Source organism: Pavona decussata, unplaced genomic scaffold (assembly GCF_977016875.1).
Source record: "Pavona decussata unplaced genomic scaffold, jaPavDecu1.1 SCAFFOLD_214, whole genome shotgun sequence".
NCBI lineage: Eukaryota > Metazoa > Cnidaria > Anthozoa > Scleractinia > Agariciidae > Pavona > Pavona decussata.
The window spans coordinates 3206265-3222073 of NW_028145619.1; the positions used below are offsets into that span (position 1 = coordinate 3206265).

Genomic DNA, 15809 nt, shown 5'->3' on the forward strand with positions numbered 1-15809 from the left:
CTGCTCTGCGCTAAATACATTAACACTTAAAATAAAGCGATTTATTAATTTATGGGTACGTGCCGGTGTGAAGGGTATGGTTTTCAAGCAGTTTCACGTTCTTACCCTGCGAGCAGAGGCCCTTCTCGCAGGGTATCACGTTCTGGGATAGGGTATAGAAATCAGAGAGGTTTGGTGTAGAAGAAGGGTCCACAATTTGCTAGGAGACTGCTCAGTTTCTTGAGGAATTTAGTATAGAGAAGGTTTCCCAGGAAATGGCACTTAAGAAGATTCTTTTTTGGCTGGACTGTGATAGTGATCGTCCCCAGGTGATCGACCGGGTTTCTGTCTGGGATAATAGGGTAGGGATTTTTGACTTCAGTCTAGTATAGGGTTGGAAAATGCAGCTGAAATTGGTCTGGTTTATGGCAAGGAGGTTCAGAGTCCCAGCGGTACACCCCCACCGGAAACATTTTGAGTACCCTCCCCCCTCCCCCGGGATCCCCCGGATTCCATTGCAATTGCCAAAGGGAGGTGCGCCCTTAAAATTTCGTCAGCGGCCACCAAACTGAAAGATACGTGAGTATCGCTATACATGAAGTAGTTAGAGAGATAAGTAAGATGGCGCATTCAGGTATCAGTGCTGGTGCCAAGGGTAGACTTGTCGCGGTCATAGGAGACGAAGTAAGCTCTTGATAGCCTACTTTCTAACCTTAAATTTCATTCCAAATGACAAATATATTTATTTCCGTTTCTAAGGACACTTGCACCGGCTTTTTACTGGGAGGAATCGGAGAAATCAATGCTAAAAGACAAAAGAATTTTCTGGTTGTAACGAAAGGTAAGCTTACCAATCAATCGAGTGATTTTTTTTTCTAAAATACTTTATGTAAAGGAGTCTTAACTAACCCGCCTAGACGTTAAAATAAGGGGGTTTTCTGTTCCAATTTTTTACGATTTCACGACTTTTCTTGCCAAGATTCCCAAATATAAAACAGCCCCGTACATTAATTTTGTATACATTTTCTGACTAAAGCTTTTGTCATGCTCACTGTTCATAAAAGAGAGCAAGTATGACATTGGTGAGTGTATAATTGTCCCTGCAGGGTTTTCAAAACCTGAGGATGCGTTCTTGTAGTCTGCGTGTAAAAGTAATAATAGATTATTTTATACATCACAGAAGTCTTTGTCGAAACAGTTTCGAAACTTAAAGGTTTTGTCGTTTTCTTTAAAACAATGAATTCATGGGAAGAATACATATCAAAAAAGTTAAAAAATACCACAATGATAGTCTGTTGACTGCTTATTTTCATGGACAGTTCTGAAAAGTGTTGTCCAGTGAATGCAGTGAATATGTGTCAGATTTCTGAAGGCCACAAATCATTCACTCAATTGTGACTGTACCTTTCTTTGCCCAATAAACTGCATACCATAATTTATTTGCAGAAACCTCAGTGAGTGAAATAGAAGAAGCATTCCTTCAGTTTACTAACAGAAGTGACATTGCTATACTTCTAATCAATCAAAATGTAAGTGTGCAGTTACTAAATTGTTTTAAGAACAAGAGACTTTACCATGCTTAGCAGCTTAGCAGGGGTATTCGCATCTAAAAGTGACAAGGAGGCTCAAATGTAACAATTTCTCATGCTTAAAATATGTATAGTGCAAAACAGGGCCAATCTTACTCCAACGATGAAATAAGTGAAATCAGTGGTAATCCATGATAATTATTTTATTCGCAATGAAATAAATGTGATGGAATATTTTAGAGCCCGTTAAAGAAATGAGAATGATGTATTATTCAGTGAATGACACAGGCATACTTGGAAAAAGGAGACAGGAGACTCGCAAAGGCCTTAGCTCCCACAAGTCTCGTGTACATTAAATGTAAATTAAATTTTGTGGCTCAGTGGTAGAGCATCTGAACTAGTAATTGGAAGGTCTTAGGTAGGAGCACTCAGATTTCCTTTTTCTGAGTATGCCTATGTCATTCACTGAATAATACATCATTCTCATAATTTTTATTATTGTTCCTCAAACCCCAGCACAGGTTAACATGTTTTTTTTTTTTAACAGCTTTATTGGGTGCTCCTCTTACAATAAATAATATAAATAAATTAAAAAGAAAGAAGCAAGACCCAAAAGGGGCAGGTGCAACGGGACGAACGTCCCATGCGAGGCACCGCCCTTGAATTAAGACCTAAATTAAAACAAAATGAATACTCAAGCATTTGTAAGAAAAAAAAAATTAAGAGTGGCATGGGCACGTTGGGACTAGCGTCCATGTTCAGGGGTAATTGAGTTCATATACACTTGACAGATGAGTGCTCATTAATTTGTGGACAAAAAGTTGAAAGGCATTAGGCGAGCAAAAACTGGTTGGGGGTGTAATCTCCCTGGTCCTGTTTGCATACCACAATAGGAATGGATTGAGGGTTAGTTTTAAAAGAAATGTGGTGCTGCATCAGTGGGGAAGTAAAAATGAGTCTTTGGTTTTATCAACAGAGATGATAGTTAATTTAGCCACTGTGAGGATACTCGAGTGGTGACGTTTTTTAGCATTAGCCCTAACACTCAAAACATCAGCACTCAAGCCATAGAAAAACTCGAACATTTTGGGAAAACTTGAAACATCAGTGGAAATGTCAAATGATGTGCGTGTTGTTTTTAGATTGCTGAGGAGATCCGACACATTCTTGATGGTTACGACAAAGCCATCCCGGCCATCTTGGAGATACCATCTAAGGAACACCCTTATGATCCATCTAAAGACTCTATTTTAAGGAGAGCAAAGGTAACGTTTGCCTTATTTTCACCAAAGAGTGGTTTTCTTTTGATTGTCATAAAGCCAAAACTAAAGTCTCTAACAACACATTGAACCAATGAAAATTAGAAGCAATAGAGTCCCAAAGTGATAACGTCACAAAAACTAAATTCATGAAATAAGGGAATTGTTAGTATATTCGGAAAGAGCATGATGAAAAATGCCTACTTGCCAAAAATCAGCATCTTATTGCAATTTGGAGGTGAGATATTAGCTCTGTTATGCCCCGATGACTCTATACAAATCCTTCTAATTTTGTCTCAGTTCCAGACGTTGAGAACTGAGACAAAATTAGAAGGATTTGTATGGAGTCATTACGGCATAACAGAGCTAACATCTCGTTCCCAAGTTGCAATAAGATGCTGATTTTTGGCAAGTAGGCATTTTTCATCGTGCTCTTTACTAACAAATTCCATAATTTCAAAAATTCAAATATTTGTGATGTCACACTTTAGGACTCTACTGTATATGTAACTTAGGGTGTAGCTAAGAAAAACTTCGGCCAGCTCTTTTGGACCGTGCATCTTTAAAATTAGCCTCAAGTATTTGTGTTCTCTTGAAATTTCAGCCGGTGATAAGAAGTCTTTCAGACTGCAAAATTTGCCAGTAACCAGCTCTTAATGACATCTCTTATAACTAGTGCAAAGTGGGTGAAAATGCATACCAATCAAGTCACGACTGGTGTTGTTTTTTTTTTCCTCATTGGTCAAGAAAGTGGTGCAAGTTTTGCTAACCAATCATATAGCATGATAAAAGAAAATTAGAACAAACTATTGGAATCTGCAGAGGTGTAGGGCAACTTTAGAAATGATTCCCTTCCATGTTGGGGCAGGGGAGAAATCTATGCTTTTCTACTTTTTGGGATGTAAATGCATGTATGGAAGAGAGATAAACAGCATAGAAATACTTCTCAGTTATCTGTTAATAGTTTTGATCTTTTTTTAAAGGAAGGGGTAAAATTTTTATTTGTAGATATGTACCTTTATCACTGATTTGTTTGGAAAAACCTATCAAAATGCTGGCCAGAGAAGGGAGGGAGGGGGCCAGAGAAGGGGGGGAGGGGGTGGTTACCCCCAATTTTCTTTTTAATACCAACAGCCCTTGTTAAAATCTGCTTTTCCCAAATAGTAATAAACTGTGCAAAAATATGTTTGTGTTAGGAGGCATGGTCCTTAAGGACGATGCCTACTTTTGTTACTGCACATATGTTCTATGCATCTCGAGATACTTGGGTTTCCTTTAGGTGGTGCCTACTAATACAGGGATATTTTTGTGCGCTTTAAAACTATGCAGAGAAAGCAGAACTTAGAAAGTATTCTTGGTACTCAAAAAGTCAATTGGGGGTAACCATGCATTTTTCAGAGATAATAAAGCTTCAATTTGGAAAATAAACACCATACATTGCTTTGTATTTTACTGTTTTTTAGAATAATTGTTACTTCATTATCTCTGAAAAATGCATGGTTACCCCCAATTTTCTTTTTGGATTCCAATAGCCCTTGCTAAGATCTGCTTTCCCAGCAGTCATAAACCACACAAAAAATACTTCTTTATTAGTAGGCACGGTCCTTAATGTGCCTGCTAGATCACATTTGAATTAGGATGCATTTAACTGTTACTAATCATACTTATTTTTTTGGTACTTTTTAGGGTCTCTTCAGCGCAGAAGACTTCAAGTAGTCTGAAAGACGTAATCCTGAATGCAGTTAGCTCAAAGATATCAGTTTAAAATTTTGACATGATCTCAATATTGTAAGTTACCAATTAACTGATGAGGGCAAGAATCAAATTTATTTAAAAAGGAACAGACTCTTTCAAATGTGCATGAAATTATGATATTCACAGAATAGCCATCAAAACATGACTCATAAATTACGTCTTTAACTTTGGATTTATGTGCAGTTCCAGAAAATATCCAGGTCACTGGAAATTCAGAGGGCAAAGTGGAGCTCAAAAGATAACAATTTAAATGCAATGAAATAATATTATGTAATGCCCTAAACAGAGTCCCGTGGAGAACCACAGTAGATGCTCTATGCTCACCAAAGGAGTGAGGAAGGCTTGTAGGCTGGTTTTTCACACTGATTTGTTGGTCTGATTTGTCAGCCCGGCAGTGTTGGAGCACAAATCACATGTGAATTTTGTCACCTGATTTTGACCTTAAATGTCAACTTACCTGTTGGTTTCTCTGAGGGTGTCAGCCCAACTTGAAAAAATCTGTGCACTGCAACAAATTTTCTGAATCAGGTCGATTTTCGTATCATGAATTGACTGTAAATTGGATGTCAAATACATGTGTGATTCACACTCTGATGCTTTAAGGCTGAGAAATCAGACCAACTTATAATAGCATGTGAACCGGCTTTAAGAATGAGAATTAAAATCTGGCACTAAATTGGATATTCTAGACATCTATCTGGACAGGTGGGATGTTCAAACCAAAAAAACCTTCCATATTTGGAGGTTATGGATACTTTCTGGAACAATGCATTTTCACTTCTCCTTGTTCCTTTAATTGCTAATAGGGTAGAATGCCACTACATGTATCTTAAAATTATTTCTTTGAGACTTCTTCCTGTTGTATTATGTGAAAATGCCAATAATTTCTCTTCTTGTTGATGGGTGTCAGCCCTGAAGGTTGATCTTTTGCTTTGATTTTTTTTTTGAGATAGAAGGATTATATGGAGGGATCCAACAGAATTCATGTGGAGGTTGATTAATAATGACTGTTGTTGTTCTTATGGCAATGAAATAGATTTAACTTGTGAATTGAAAGTATTCAAGAATAAAAATCAGTGATATAATTATGCTATGTTTCAATGCAAAAATATGCTTTCCAAGGCAAATGTAACTGAGGGTTGTTCCTTATGCTGTACATGTAGTATAGACCTGAATTTAGTTATCAAACTATGAAGCTTTCCCTTGAGATAATTTAACATGACTTGTACAATTGGTTTGGTTGGAAACGTGTCCAAATAACAGGATCATGTCATCTGCAATTGCAGATGACATGATCCTGTTATTTGTTATTTTGTTGCTTGTGAAAGTGATTGCCTACAGTGTAGAAGCTGGTAGCCCAAGTAACTGAAAACACTTAATTGTCCTGTCCTTCACATTTTACATCCTGAGCTCCAACTGTGGGCTTATTTGAATTCTGTTAGTTAGGAAACAACTTTGTTTGCCATTATTACACTAGCGTTGCAAGACTGCTTGCTTTGCAGACTATCATTATTAAAAGTCTAAGTCCTTGATAAAACTTGCTTACCTAAATGATTGGGTTCAATACCTCTTTGTATTATGGTTGCATTTTTTTCAATGGCGGTTCATGTCAGGGGACATTAACTATGCTTTCAAATTATATTTAATGAGATAAAGGCTCAGCAAATCATTTCTCAATAACGTACTGAACTGTAAAATACAATCTCACAAGTAAACATTCTCCATGAGAGACTAAGGGATTCAACTGTAAATCAGCATCAGGTATGGCAGGATTACTGTAAATTGGCAGAATTTTTAATCTTCTATCAGTGATTGGATATCATGCAAACAGATTCTCTTGAAATACAGGGCAATTTTTTTGATCCCATAAATTGTAAAATTTACAAATTCAAATAAAAAAGTGGTTGAAAAAGTGTACATCGTAAAACTCATTGTTTCTGTCAAATAACTGCGTAAGGGACTATATTTATTTGGATTGAAACAAGGGGTAGGGTGGAGAGAGTTCTCATTTTTAATTAAATGAAAATTATATTTGACTAGCTGGCAAAGATTCCATGAAACCACTTAAGCCCTTGTTGCTGCTTTGAAAAAATTCCAGACTTTTTTTGAGAATTTATCTTTGCTTTCCATTATTTTTCTTGGTGTGGAAAACTAGTTTGCGGTTTTTCATACATTTTCAAGAATTCCAGACTGGATGAACCCTTTTTCTAGCTCTTACTCTCCCTTTGCCACCAAGAGTCATGTGGAGCCACTATTTGAGTATGCTTGTGGGTTATCCTGTGTGTGGTGTTCTGAGAAAGAACCTAACAGTTTGACTGATTGGCAGTATCCAGATACCACAGTAAAAGTATGTAAAGTTACAAAACAGTCGAGTGATGATTGATTGATCATTTCCTCAAAAGTGAAATAATTTTTGAAAGATTATAAGTGAATTTCATCTAACCATGATCGCTCTTTAGAGATGCAAATTATTGCATTGAGAGCATGGGTGTTCACCGCTCAATAAACGCCTGATAAGTCATAGGTTTGACTCCCATTGGGAGAACTTGGATTTTGTTTTCACAAGTATGCTTGTGGAACAGACTGAAAAAATACACTAATCATATTGTTTATCACATGAACCTAGTGTTATAAGTATAATGGCCTATCTCCCACAAATCTCCTCTAGCTCAGTGGTAGAGCATCTGAACAAGCAATCGGCAGGTCATAGGTTTCACCCCTCTTGGAAGAACTTGGATTTTTCTTTTTGGGAGTATGCCTGTGTCACCGACTGAAAAAATACACCCATCAACCACTGAAACTGGCTAATAATGACTTTCATTGTCCTACAGAAGGTTCAGACTAGTATGTAACTACATGTACAACAAAAACGATGGGAAGAATAACTGCACAGCAAAGTGCATAGATTTTATTGGGAGGGAAGCTCACTTTTTACAGGCAAATTATTATTATTGTCCTTTGTACAGTGGTTGAAGATATAAGTACGAGATAAAGATTACCAACTTTGACTGGTACTTTGTAATCAGACCCAATTCTAGCAAGGTTCAAAAAGCAATGTTTAGTTCCAGAAAATATTCATAACCCTCCACCATCCCTGAGGTGGGGAAAGGGAGTCTTAAAGGCCAAAACATTAAAAGAAATGCATGAAGCTAAATTACAATTTCTACAGCGGTACTAGGGTGGTCTTAGAAAAATCCCCTGCATGGGGAGGGGGGAGGGGGGGTGGAAGAAAAGGGGAGGAGAGCATAGTTATTTTCATGAACTACACAATATAAGGACGCTTTCCATCTGTCAGAACTGGCCAGCTAGCTAGGTCAGTTTGCAAACTGACTGTACCCATTTGTAGGAGAAAATCACTGAGTAGTTTGGCATGGGCACTAGATATCACTTCATAATCAGTTGTGGCAACTTAATTATCAACACTAGTTTGCTAAAACGTTAAGAATTTCTAAAATATTAATTACTACGAGTTAAACTGCAGCCTGCAAATTTTATTTCTTGATATATATTTTTTTTCTTTAAGAAAAATGAAGGCAATGGTTGCAAAACTTGCTAAAATTTCTTTTTTTTTTTTATAGTGATGCACAAATAGCGACATAAAAATTTCAGTGACTTAAAACGTTTGCATGATAATACATAACTCACTGTTTTGAGTTTCGTATGGTGGGCTTATCCTGGGGGAACCAAGATATTTTGGCTTCTAGCAAAGAACATAAGAATTAATGATTATAAATAATTATTCGTGGTGTACATAACATTAATTTTTTGAGTCATAGTCCATTTCATTGCTTATGGATAAGACTTGCAGTGAAACGTTTTCAGGTGTGTATACTGCAGAACTAATTAAAGATAGCATACAGCGTAACCATATATTCAAAAGGTGCTTAACGATCAAACCTCTTTGTAATAGGAAGTTTCCATTCCCTGGTGAAATTTGCGTATAGTGTTTGAAATACTTCTGCAAATTTTACAATAATTATTGTATGTGACAATATATCTTTCTTCGCAGTCATCTCCAAATGCCAAACTGTAAAATGAACCCTGATACAATGTATGAATAATGCTATGACCAAACGTTAAGCTTCAACCGAAGACACTAACTGCTGTGATAAAGAATTGCCTAATTTTTTGCTACTTTGTGCATCCCTTGACTGCTTTTTATCCAGGATCTGTGGCTGTTCCTGTAAGAAGAAAACAATTGACACAATTAACAGGAAGTTAACCATAAAATTGGTTAATGGTTGAAGAAATCACATGTACACATTTAGTCTGGTTCTTTTATGCTTTTGACTTGCCAATGAAAGCTGGAGAAAGTTCATGGTGGTACTTTTTGAACATTATTATGGTATTTTACCCGTGAGTGTCAAAAGCTCCATTTTGCGTTTGGTTTGGTTTGGTTTTGCCTTACTATGCCCTGTGATTGGTTGCCAAAAGTTGTGCCACTTTCCCAACTAGCAGTGAAACAGTTCATCATGACACAAACATTTTGTTTTGATTTTTGATTTGATATGGCTCACTTATAACAAAACTTATAAACATGATTCGCTAAAAGAGTTTTCCAGCATCAAATCAATGCTCTTATTTTGGGGATCCTGAAGCATGTGTTTACAAAAATGGCTGAACTAGTAATACTCAAGGCATTTTGGTTTCACAGATTCTACCGCTTGCAAAATTTACTTTACTGATGTGAGTTCCAAATTGGGAAACGCCATGAACTTGACAACTGTACCATTGAATTCTTCAGCTGAATAAACAGAAACAAACCTTGTGTTGGCGTATGTAACGAATTAAAAAAACAAAGAATCGTGGCCAATGTATTGATACGTATTGTAATATCAAGGTGAAGCTGAATTGTTTCACCCCTATTCTCAACCAATAATGAATGCCACCAAAACCGATTGTCATGTGCTTGTACTCATTTCTTAGAGCTTGGCACTCTGGTTACATGCATTTGCTTTGATTTCTGATTGGTTCATTGTGCTGTTTACATCTGCTGTGGCCAGAGTATTTAATTTGGTTTTGGTTTCACAACACTTAATTGAAAACTGCTTTATTCTAAGAATCAATACAAACCTCTTCATCTTCACTGATGACTGCTTCTGGAATGGTGTGATTTAATGTCAACAAACCCTTAACCAACGACTTCTCTGAAATTCTGTGAAAGAAAAAAAAGCAAAATTAACAATTTTTTTATTAGCAGATGAACAGCAATTGTCTAAACAGCAACTCAATGGGACACTGGAAAAAGAGCACAAATATTCTATTCAAAAAGGAAGAGCAGAAATGGTGGCAGCTTGAGAATGAATGTGAAAAACAGCTGGAAAGGAGAGGGTTGCCATTAAACAAGATAATAAAAATTCCCTGACTTTTCACTTACCAAAAACCAGTTTTCATTGACAACAGAAAAGAAATTCGTTGACAGTTCAGGCAGACGTAATAAAGTCACAGATTCAATTTCTCTTTACCTGGCTTTTGAAACTACATTACCTTTGCTAACAAGGAAACCCTTTCCTAAACCTAGTGGCTACCCTAAAATAAAATTCCCCGACTTTGAAGTAGAATTTAGTATTTCCTTGACTTAAAACTGAATTCCTATGACTTTTCTCTGATGTTGACAAAAAAAAGAAAAAAAAAATGTTTTTCCCTGGCCATGGCAACCCTGTAGGAGCTTGGGAATGAGTGTGATCAGGCTTATTTAACTAAGCTAGAAAACAAATGAGCAACTTGAGACAAGGCAGTGTTACACAGTGACCAAGTAAATGACACAGTCAATCAAAAGTCTCCAACCTATGTGTGGAAAGCCGTGTGTTCAAATCCCATCTTTGCGATTGTTGCTTCAGAGAAACAGGAATGCAGTTTAACAGTCATACTTACAGTTTGGTGAAGTTTTCCTTATTTTCCTGATTCCAAACAGGGACATGACCTTTCTTGATATCTTCTGCCACCTTTCAAAGTAAGATAACAAGATGTTTGGAGGTGCAAGAAAAAGAACTACAAGACAATACTTATCAAAGGCAATATCGTTTCAAAATAAATGTGCTAAAGCCTTGCTCTCATATGCCACTGAAGTACCTGCGACATGATTGACGGCAATATTCACTTTCAGTTCCGGTAAAGTTCTTTAACATACCTGACTGCTGAACTAGAAAAGATTCCTTCACTTCTTCATGTGAGTACTGAATGCTCTCTATCATTTTGAAATTTAATGAATTTTGGATTTTACCACTTAGGAATCTCCAAATACGTTCTCATTTGAAATTTTTATGGCAGGCATGCTGGAAGACTAGTTGAGGTACCATGGAAGTTGAATTCCAGTAAACTTAATGCAGGAATGTTCACTTGGTGATTAAAATCTGGGATGTCTTCTGGTGTCAAGAATTGATGTTCTCATATCACACAAGAGTATCCAAGGTAGTAGGCTTTGTTGCAGACTTGTCAGTGGCATATAAGAACCAGGCTAGATTTTAAATAGCTTTTGTCTCATCCCACACCGATGTAGTCTTTGAACCTTTGAGCTTTTACCTTTTCTATATGCGTTTAATTTGTTGTAATTATTTAAACTTGGGTTCTTCAAATCCTTTTGCCATTCAAAACTGGCTAGAGATAGACAAGGAAATTTCTTCCAGATTAACATTGGTGTCTAAGGAAGCAAAATGACATAATTTGCAATGAAAACGTAGCCTTGAAATAGCAATGCATTGATCTTTTGATCAAAAGTCTGAAGCACAAAGCCCTGCAAATTGTTAATAAGTAAATAACTGATTACAGTGTGTGTACTTATTAAGATCTTGATATAATTTTTATTCACCAGTTTTATAGCATACCCATTAGGCTTGATGTAAGTGCAACAGAATGGAGCCAAAGATTCCTACACTAAAACCTTCACATTTGACAGAGCACAATCTAAGAAGGGTATTGGTAATTGACATGGCTTAGACCTAAGTTTACTAATAAATCTTGTTGATGTCCTGCTCCTGAGCAGTACTAAAGTCTACTGAGTTTAGAAAGAAGGTTGATTAATGTCACCAGTTAGGATCTGATATACAGGAAATGACTCTGTCCTGAATGGGAGCTGTAGCATTATCTTATACCTACCATATTTAATAATAAATTATTATTACTCACCTCATACTTGTAACCAAAATCTGTCCAGTCATACACCAAGACCCTGGAGCCAACATTTCTGAAATAAATAAATAAATAAATAAATAAATAAATAAATAAATAAATAAATAAATGAATAAATGTTAAATGAATAAATGAATAAATAAATGAATGAATAAACAAATAAATAACACTAAACTCATAGATGTGTTGGCGAGATGTGTCATCACAGAGTTCTTATTTTGTTCAAGAATCTTAGACAACCTTGTCAGATTATAATCCAATTTATTCACAAACATTTTGTGTTGAAAGAAATCTTAAAACCCCCTTAACTGTCATTCATGAACCTTGTTTTCAAAATCTTGCATCAAGAAATCAGATAAATTGTGCTGTATGCTTCACAACACTCATGATATTACAGTTTATAATTTCATTGTGACTGTGTAGTTTTCATCTCTAAATCTTAAACTTTGGCTGAAACCATTTCCTGAAGTGTCACCTTCTCCAGAGGAACAAAAAAGGTAAAAGATAAAAGGTTTACAAGGTGCTCTTACTATTTTACCAGAGATTGTCGTTGATTACCATCTTACCTCATTTCATCTAAAAACTTTTTATAGCATGCATCAAGCCCCTCGAGGTAGTCCAAAGGAATGCCTTTCTCATAATCCTGAAGATAACAGAAATGTACTTCTTGGATATTGATACATTTGTGCTGAGGTGATTAATATTTACAAGACTTCACATTGGATTCACTTTCACACAGCTGGCTTATACTGGGATTGGTGCATACATGTATATGTAACCAATCTTTTTATAGTCCTTAAGATTCCTTTTTTTTGTTTTAGCTCAAATTCACTGTTTTTTTTTTTACATGTGGTCTCCAATTCCTTCAGGAAATATTGCCCCAATGTTTTATCCATTAACTGCTTTGTGCTTCGATTGCAACGAATACACTGTAGCTATGACATGATTATGGGCAAGATATTCGTTTTTTTTTTTATCATAAAGCAAATAGCAAAGCAGCGGATAAAATATTGGAGCAACTTTTCCTGAAGGAATTGAAGGTGACATGTAAAAAATCTTGTGAATCTGAGTTGAAGCAACAAAAAACAATCTTAAATACACCATAGGTCGGTTATGCACCAAGCTCTTCATTTTTTTCACCTTGTTACATTTTGTACAAAACCAAAGAGTGATTTATTTATCAAAAGTTAACATATTGACCTGATAGAGCACAGTTAGACCAACATGTAAAAAATGCTACTGTGTAACAAATTAGTCATGATACTGTACCCTTCCTCGGCCAAGAATGCGCTGATTACAGGTCTCAGGTGGAACATCAAGATAAAGTGTGGTGTGTGGAATCAAAACAGCTGTTAATGCTTGCTTTCTCAGTTCCTTGTAGTACTCGTAACCTGTTCAAAGTGATATAAGATATCAATCGATCAATAACCAATGCATCATGAATGAAAACGTTAAGATTTTCTTTTCACTGCTTAAAGGGTTTTGAAAAGGACTGTTTACGATCCTCTCTCTGTGCAAAGATTGTATGCTCTGACTGGAAGGCGAGCATCTTGGTTTCAAATGAAGAGCTGGGAAGAGTACTAAAACTACCAAGAAGGGCCCACTCGGTAGCTTTGATACTAGCCCCAGCTTGTGCTTGCTGAAAACCTAGCTATGATCTTCTTCATTTCCAGAAAATTACAGCATTTTCATTTAGAATTCTACAAGTAATGTACCTTCATGGGAGATGGTTTCTTGTTGGTAATTCACCTCAGCAAAAACTGCGTCACTGAAAACTGATCTGTCCAGCAACACTCCTTGACCTTCAAAAGATTAAAATAAATCAAACATAAGAATACAGTATAATACAGGCCTGCAGGCTGGCTTTTGACTGGGTACAGGTTTGTAAACAGTAACCTTTTTTAATATTTATCTCATACACAATAATCATGCGAGATCAATGTCATGTTTGGGCAGTTTAATGCACTACCACTAAATGCAACTGCCCAACGTTTGTTATACTGTACTTTCTTAGGGATGTGGCCAAGAGCTGGCTACTGGTGAATTTCACTGTCTGAAAGAGATCTTATCGCCAGTTGAAATTTATAGAGAACATAAATACTTGAGGCTAAGTTTAAAGGTACACAGCCCAAAAGAGCAGACTGGGTTTATTAACGAGCCTGTTGAGGTTTTTCTTTGCTACATCACTGCTTTTTAAAACAGACCAGACAGATACAGATACATATTTGTGCGGCCAATAAATTAATATAAATATAAATATAAAAATATACAGCTCGCACATTTTTCTTTTTAGTTGTTTTGTCCAACCCAGCAGCCTAAGTATAAATTGCAATACATTAGAGCATTACTGAAGTAGGGTTATAAAACAAAAGGATATGATAATTTTCTAAATGCGGTTGATGTTGTAGAAAGCACACAAACTTGCTTCTGGGACTATGGCTCTAAATGCGCCCAGAAACAATGATACCTGAAGTAATCTTTTTCACTTGAAATAAGCACAAGAAGGGATTTCTTAGTACAAAGCCACACACCATGTCTCAGAGTGACAATCACAACTAGTTCTATAATATGTATTAAGGTCAACTTGCTTTAATCTCAGACACCCTCAGGACCACAAGTTAGTGTCCTTAATAGCGAGAGTCCTTAATAGAGGGTGTTTAGTTCAGTCAAACGTTTGTACTCTATTTTTGCCGGGGATTTAGCTGCTGCCCGTATTATCAGGGTGTCCACAATAGCAAGGTGTCCGAAACGCAACAGTTGACTATATATATTTCAGCAGGAAATGATCTCATGTGTTAATGGTGTAATATAAATTCTTTGAGCTGATGGCTTTGAAAAAGAAATTTTATACGAGGCTTGGTCATTGTGGCTCAAATATTTAATTTTAATTTCCTTCCACCATACCACACAACACAATGCACTATACTTCACTGTGGGAGGGGATGATAGGTGACACCTTAGAGGTTTTGTAAAGGATAAGTTATGCCACCGAGAGCCAACCCTCTTTTCCACCCTGTTTAAATCAGCATATGATTTTCCCTGTTCTGGTATTGAGAAAAAGAAGAGACCACTCATAGTTTGGAGTACCTAGTGGTTGGCTTGGTACTCATGGAGGAAGTATAACCCCAATGGTAGTAAACAAAGTATAGTGTACTTTATGGGCAATTTATACTAGTAGCTGTAAAACTAATGACACTCAGAAAGGAAACATAATCATAATATCTTTTGCTAGTATTTTGACAACCTAAAGAACCATTCACACCAAAATGAAAATTGGTAACAGAAAGCTGAGCTTTGACAGGATTCAAGTAAACTTTAACTTATGCTTTCATTTGTGCTAAATCTGTAGTCGACAAAAATCCGAAAGCAGCTTCTATGAAGGAAACAATTTCAAACTGTGTTTAACTAAACAGCTTTTAAACGTGTCTATAAAGCCTTGGTGTGAATGGGGCATTTACGTTAAATAGGAATCGCCACTAACCATGTTTTAGGACGTGTTCCGTTGCATCGATGTACGTCTTGAATCGCTGCCTGAAGATCCACAGTTGTAGTTTCAAAGCGTACTTCTTTGGGTCTTTGTAAAACTTAGCCAGGTAAGGATTTTTTGTCGTGGGTTCCAGGAAAACTTTATAATTTAACTGTCTCGCTAACTGGCAGGCCAAAGTTGATTTACCAACGCCGATGTTTCCTTCCACAATAACAAGTTGTGCCGGCGAAGCTGTGACTTGTTGGATTGACTTGAGTCCAATCATGTTTGTATAATTACTTGACTTTGAAACGATAATTCTCGAGTGGCGATATCTGCCGAGAAAACCAAAACAACGCCATTGGACCATTGAATACATCTGACACATTTGGACTCGGCAAATCTTTCGAAAATGGAACGTTGCTTTCAACCATCGTTCGATGGATTTTACAAAACAAAGCGCGTTCGAATAGATTCCAAGAACCAACACAATAACTTAGACATCGTTTCCACCGCTGCTAGAGGTCTAAGTTGAATGAAAGTCTAATAATGTCTAGCTATGTATTCGCTTTGCAAGCAGTTTCGATTTCGTTTCTATTTTTTTCCGAAAGAGACTGGTCAAAAACGACGAAATTTCAAACTCACCTTTCTACTGGCGCGCTTCTTGTTCAAAAATTCTTCCCGCCAAAATGT

At 36.5% G+C, this 15809-nt stretch overlaps 2 protein-coding genes across 3 annotated transcripts; one reads left to right on the forward strand and one right to left on the reverse strand.

Moving 5' to 3' along the window:
• The first annotated feature begins 531 nt into the window (after positions 1-531).
• On the forward strand, positions 532-6437 carry LOC146460321 (V-type proton ATPase subunit F-like). The gene is made up of 5 exons (XM_085088243.1): positions 532-663; positions 739-820; positions 1426-1508; positions 2651-2773; positions 4454-6437. The coding sequence occupies exons 1-5, from the start codon at positions 601-603 to the stop codon at positions 4481-4483; spliced, it is 381 nt and encodes a 126-aa protein (XP_084944369.1). The 5' UTR covers positions 532-600; the 3' UTR covers positions 4484-6437.
• Positions 6438-7404: 967 nt separating this feature from the next.
• On the reverse strand, positions 7405-15794 carry LOC146460322 (deoxyguanosine kinase-like). Of its 2 annotated transcripts, XM_085088228.1 has the most exons (9): positions 15762-15794; positions 15132-15451; positions 13366-13452; positions 12920-13041; positions 12217-12293; positions 11648-11705; positions 10397-10467; positions 9596-9677; positions 7794-8703 (listed from the first exon to the last, which is right to left on the reverse strand). In XM_085088228.1, exons 2-9 carry the CDS (start codon positions 15400-15402, stop codon positions 8599-8601), a joined length of 873 nt encoding a protein of 290 aa, XP_084944354.1. In that variant the 5' UTR covers positions 15403-15451; positions 15762-15794; the 3' UTR covers positions 7794-8598. The 2 variants fall into 2 exon arrangements, with proteins under 2 accessions (XP_084944353.1, XP_084944354.1); XM_085088227.1 differs by lacking the exon at positions 15762-15794 and having other exon boundaries at positions 7405-8703; positions 15132-15737.
• Positions 15795-15809: the final 15 nt, after the last annotated feature.

Excerpts from the sequence above, each read along its gene's own strand:
- LOC146460322 (XM_085088227.1), bottom strand. The coding sequence starts at position 15,504 with ATGTGTCAGATGTATTCAATGGTCCAATGGCGTTGTTTTGGTTTTCTC. Across the intron at positions 12,294-12,919 it reads GCATTCTTGGCCGAGGAAGG|GATTATGAGAAAGGCATTCC; the intron begins GTACAGTATCAT and ends TGTTATCTTCAG. Across the intron at positions 11,706-12,216 it reads AAGTTTTTAGATGAAATGAG|AAATGTTGGCTCCAGGGTCT; the intron begins GTAAGATGGTAA and ends TATTTATTTCAG.
- LOC146460321 (XM_085088243.1), top strand. The coding sequence starts at position 601 with ATGGCGCATTCAGGTATCAGTGCTGGTGCCAAGGGTAGACTTGTCGCG. Across the intron at positions 664-738 it reads TCGCGGTCATAGGAGACGAA|GACACTTGCACCGGCTTTTT; the intron begins GTAAGCTCTTGA and ends TCCGTTTCTAAG. Across the intron at positions 821-1,425 it reads TTTTCTGGTTGTAACGAAAG|AAACCTCAGTGAGTGAAATA; the intron begins GTAAGCTTACCA and ends ATTTATTTGCAG.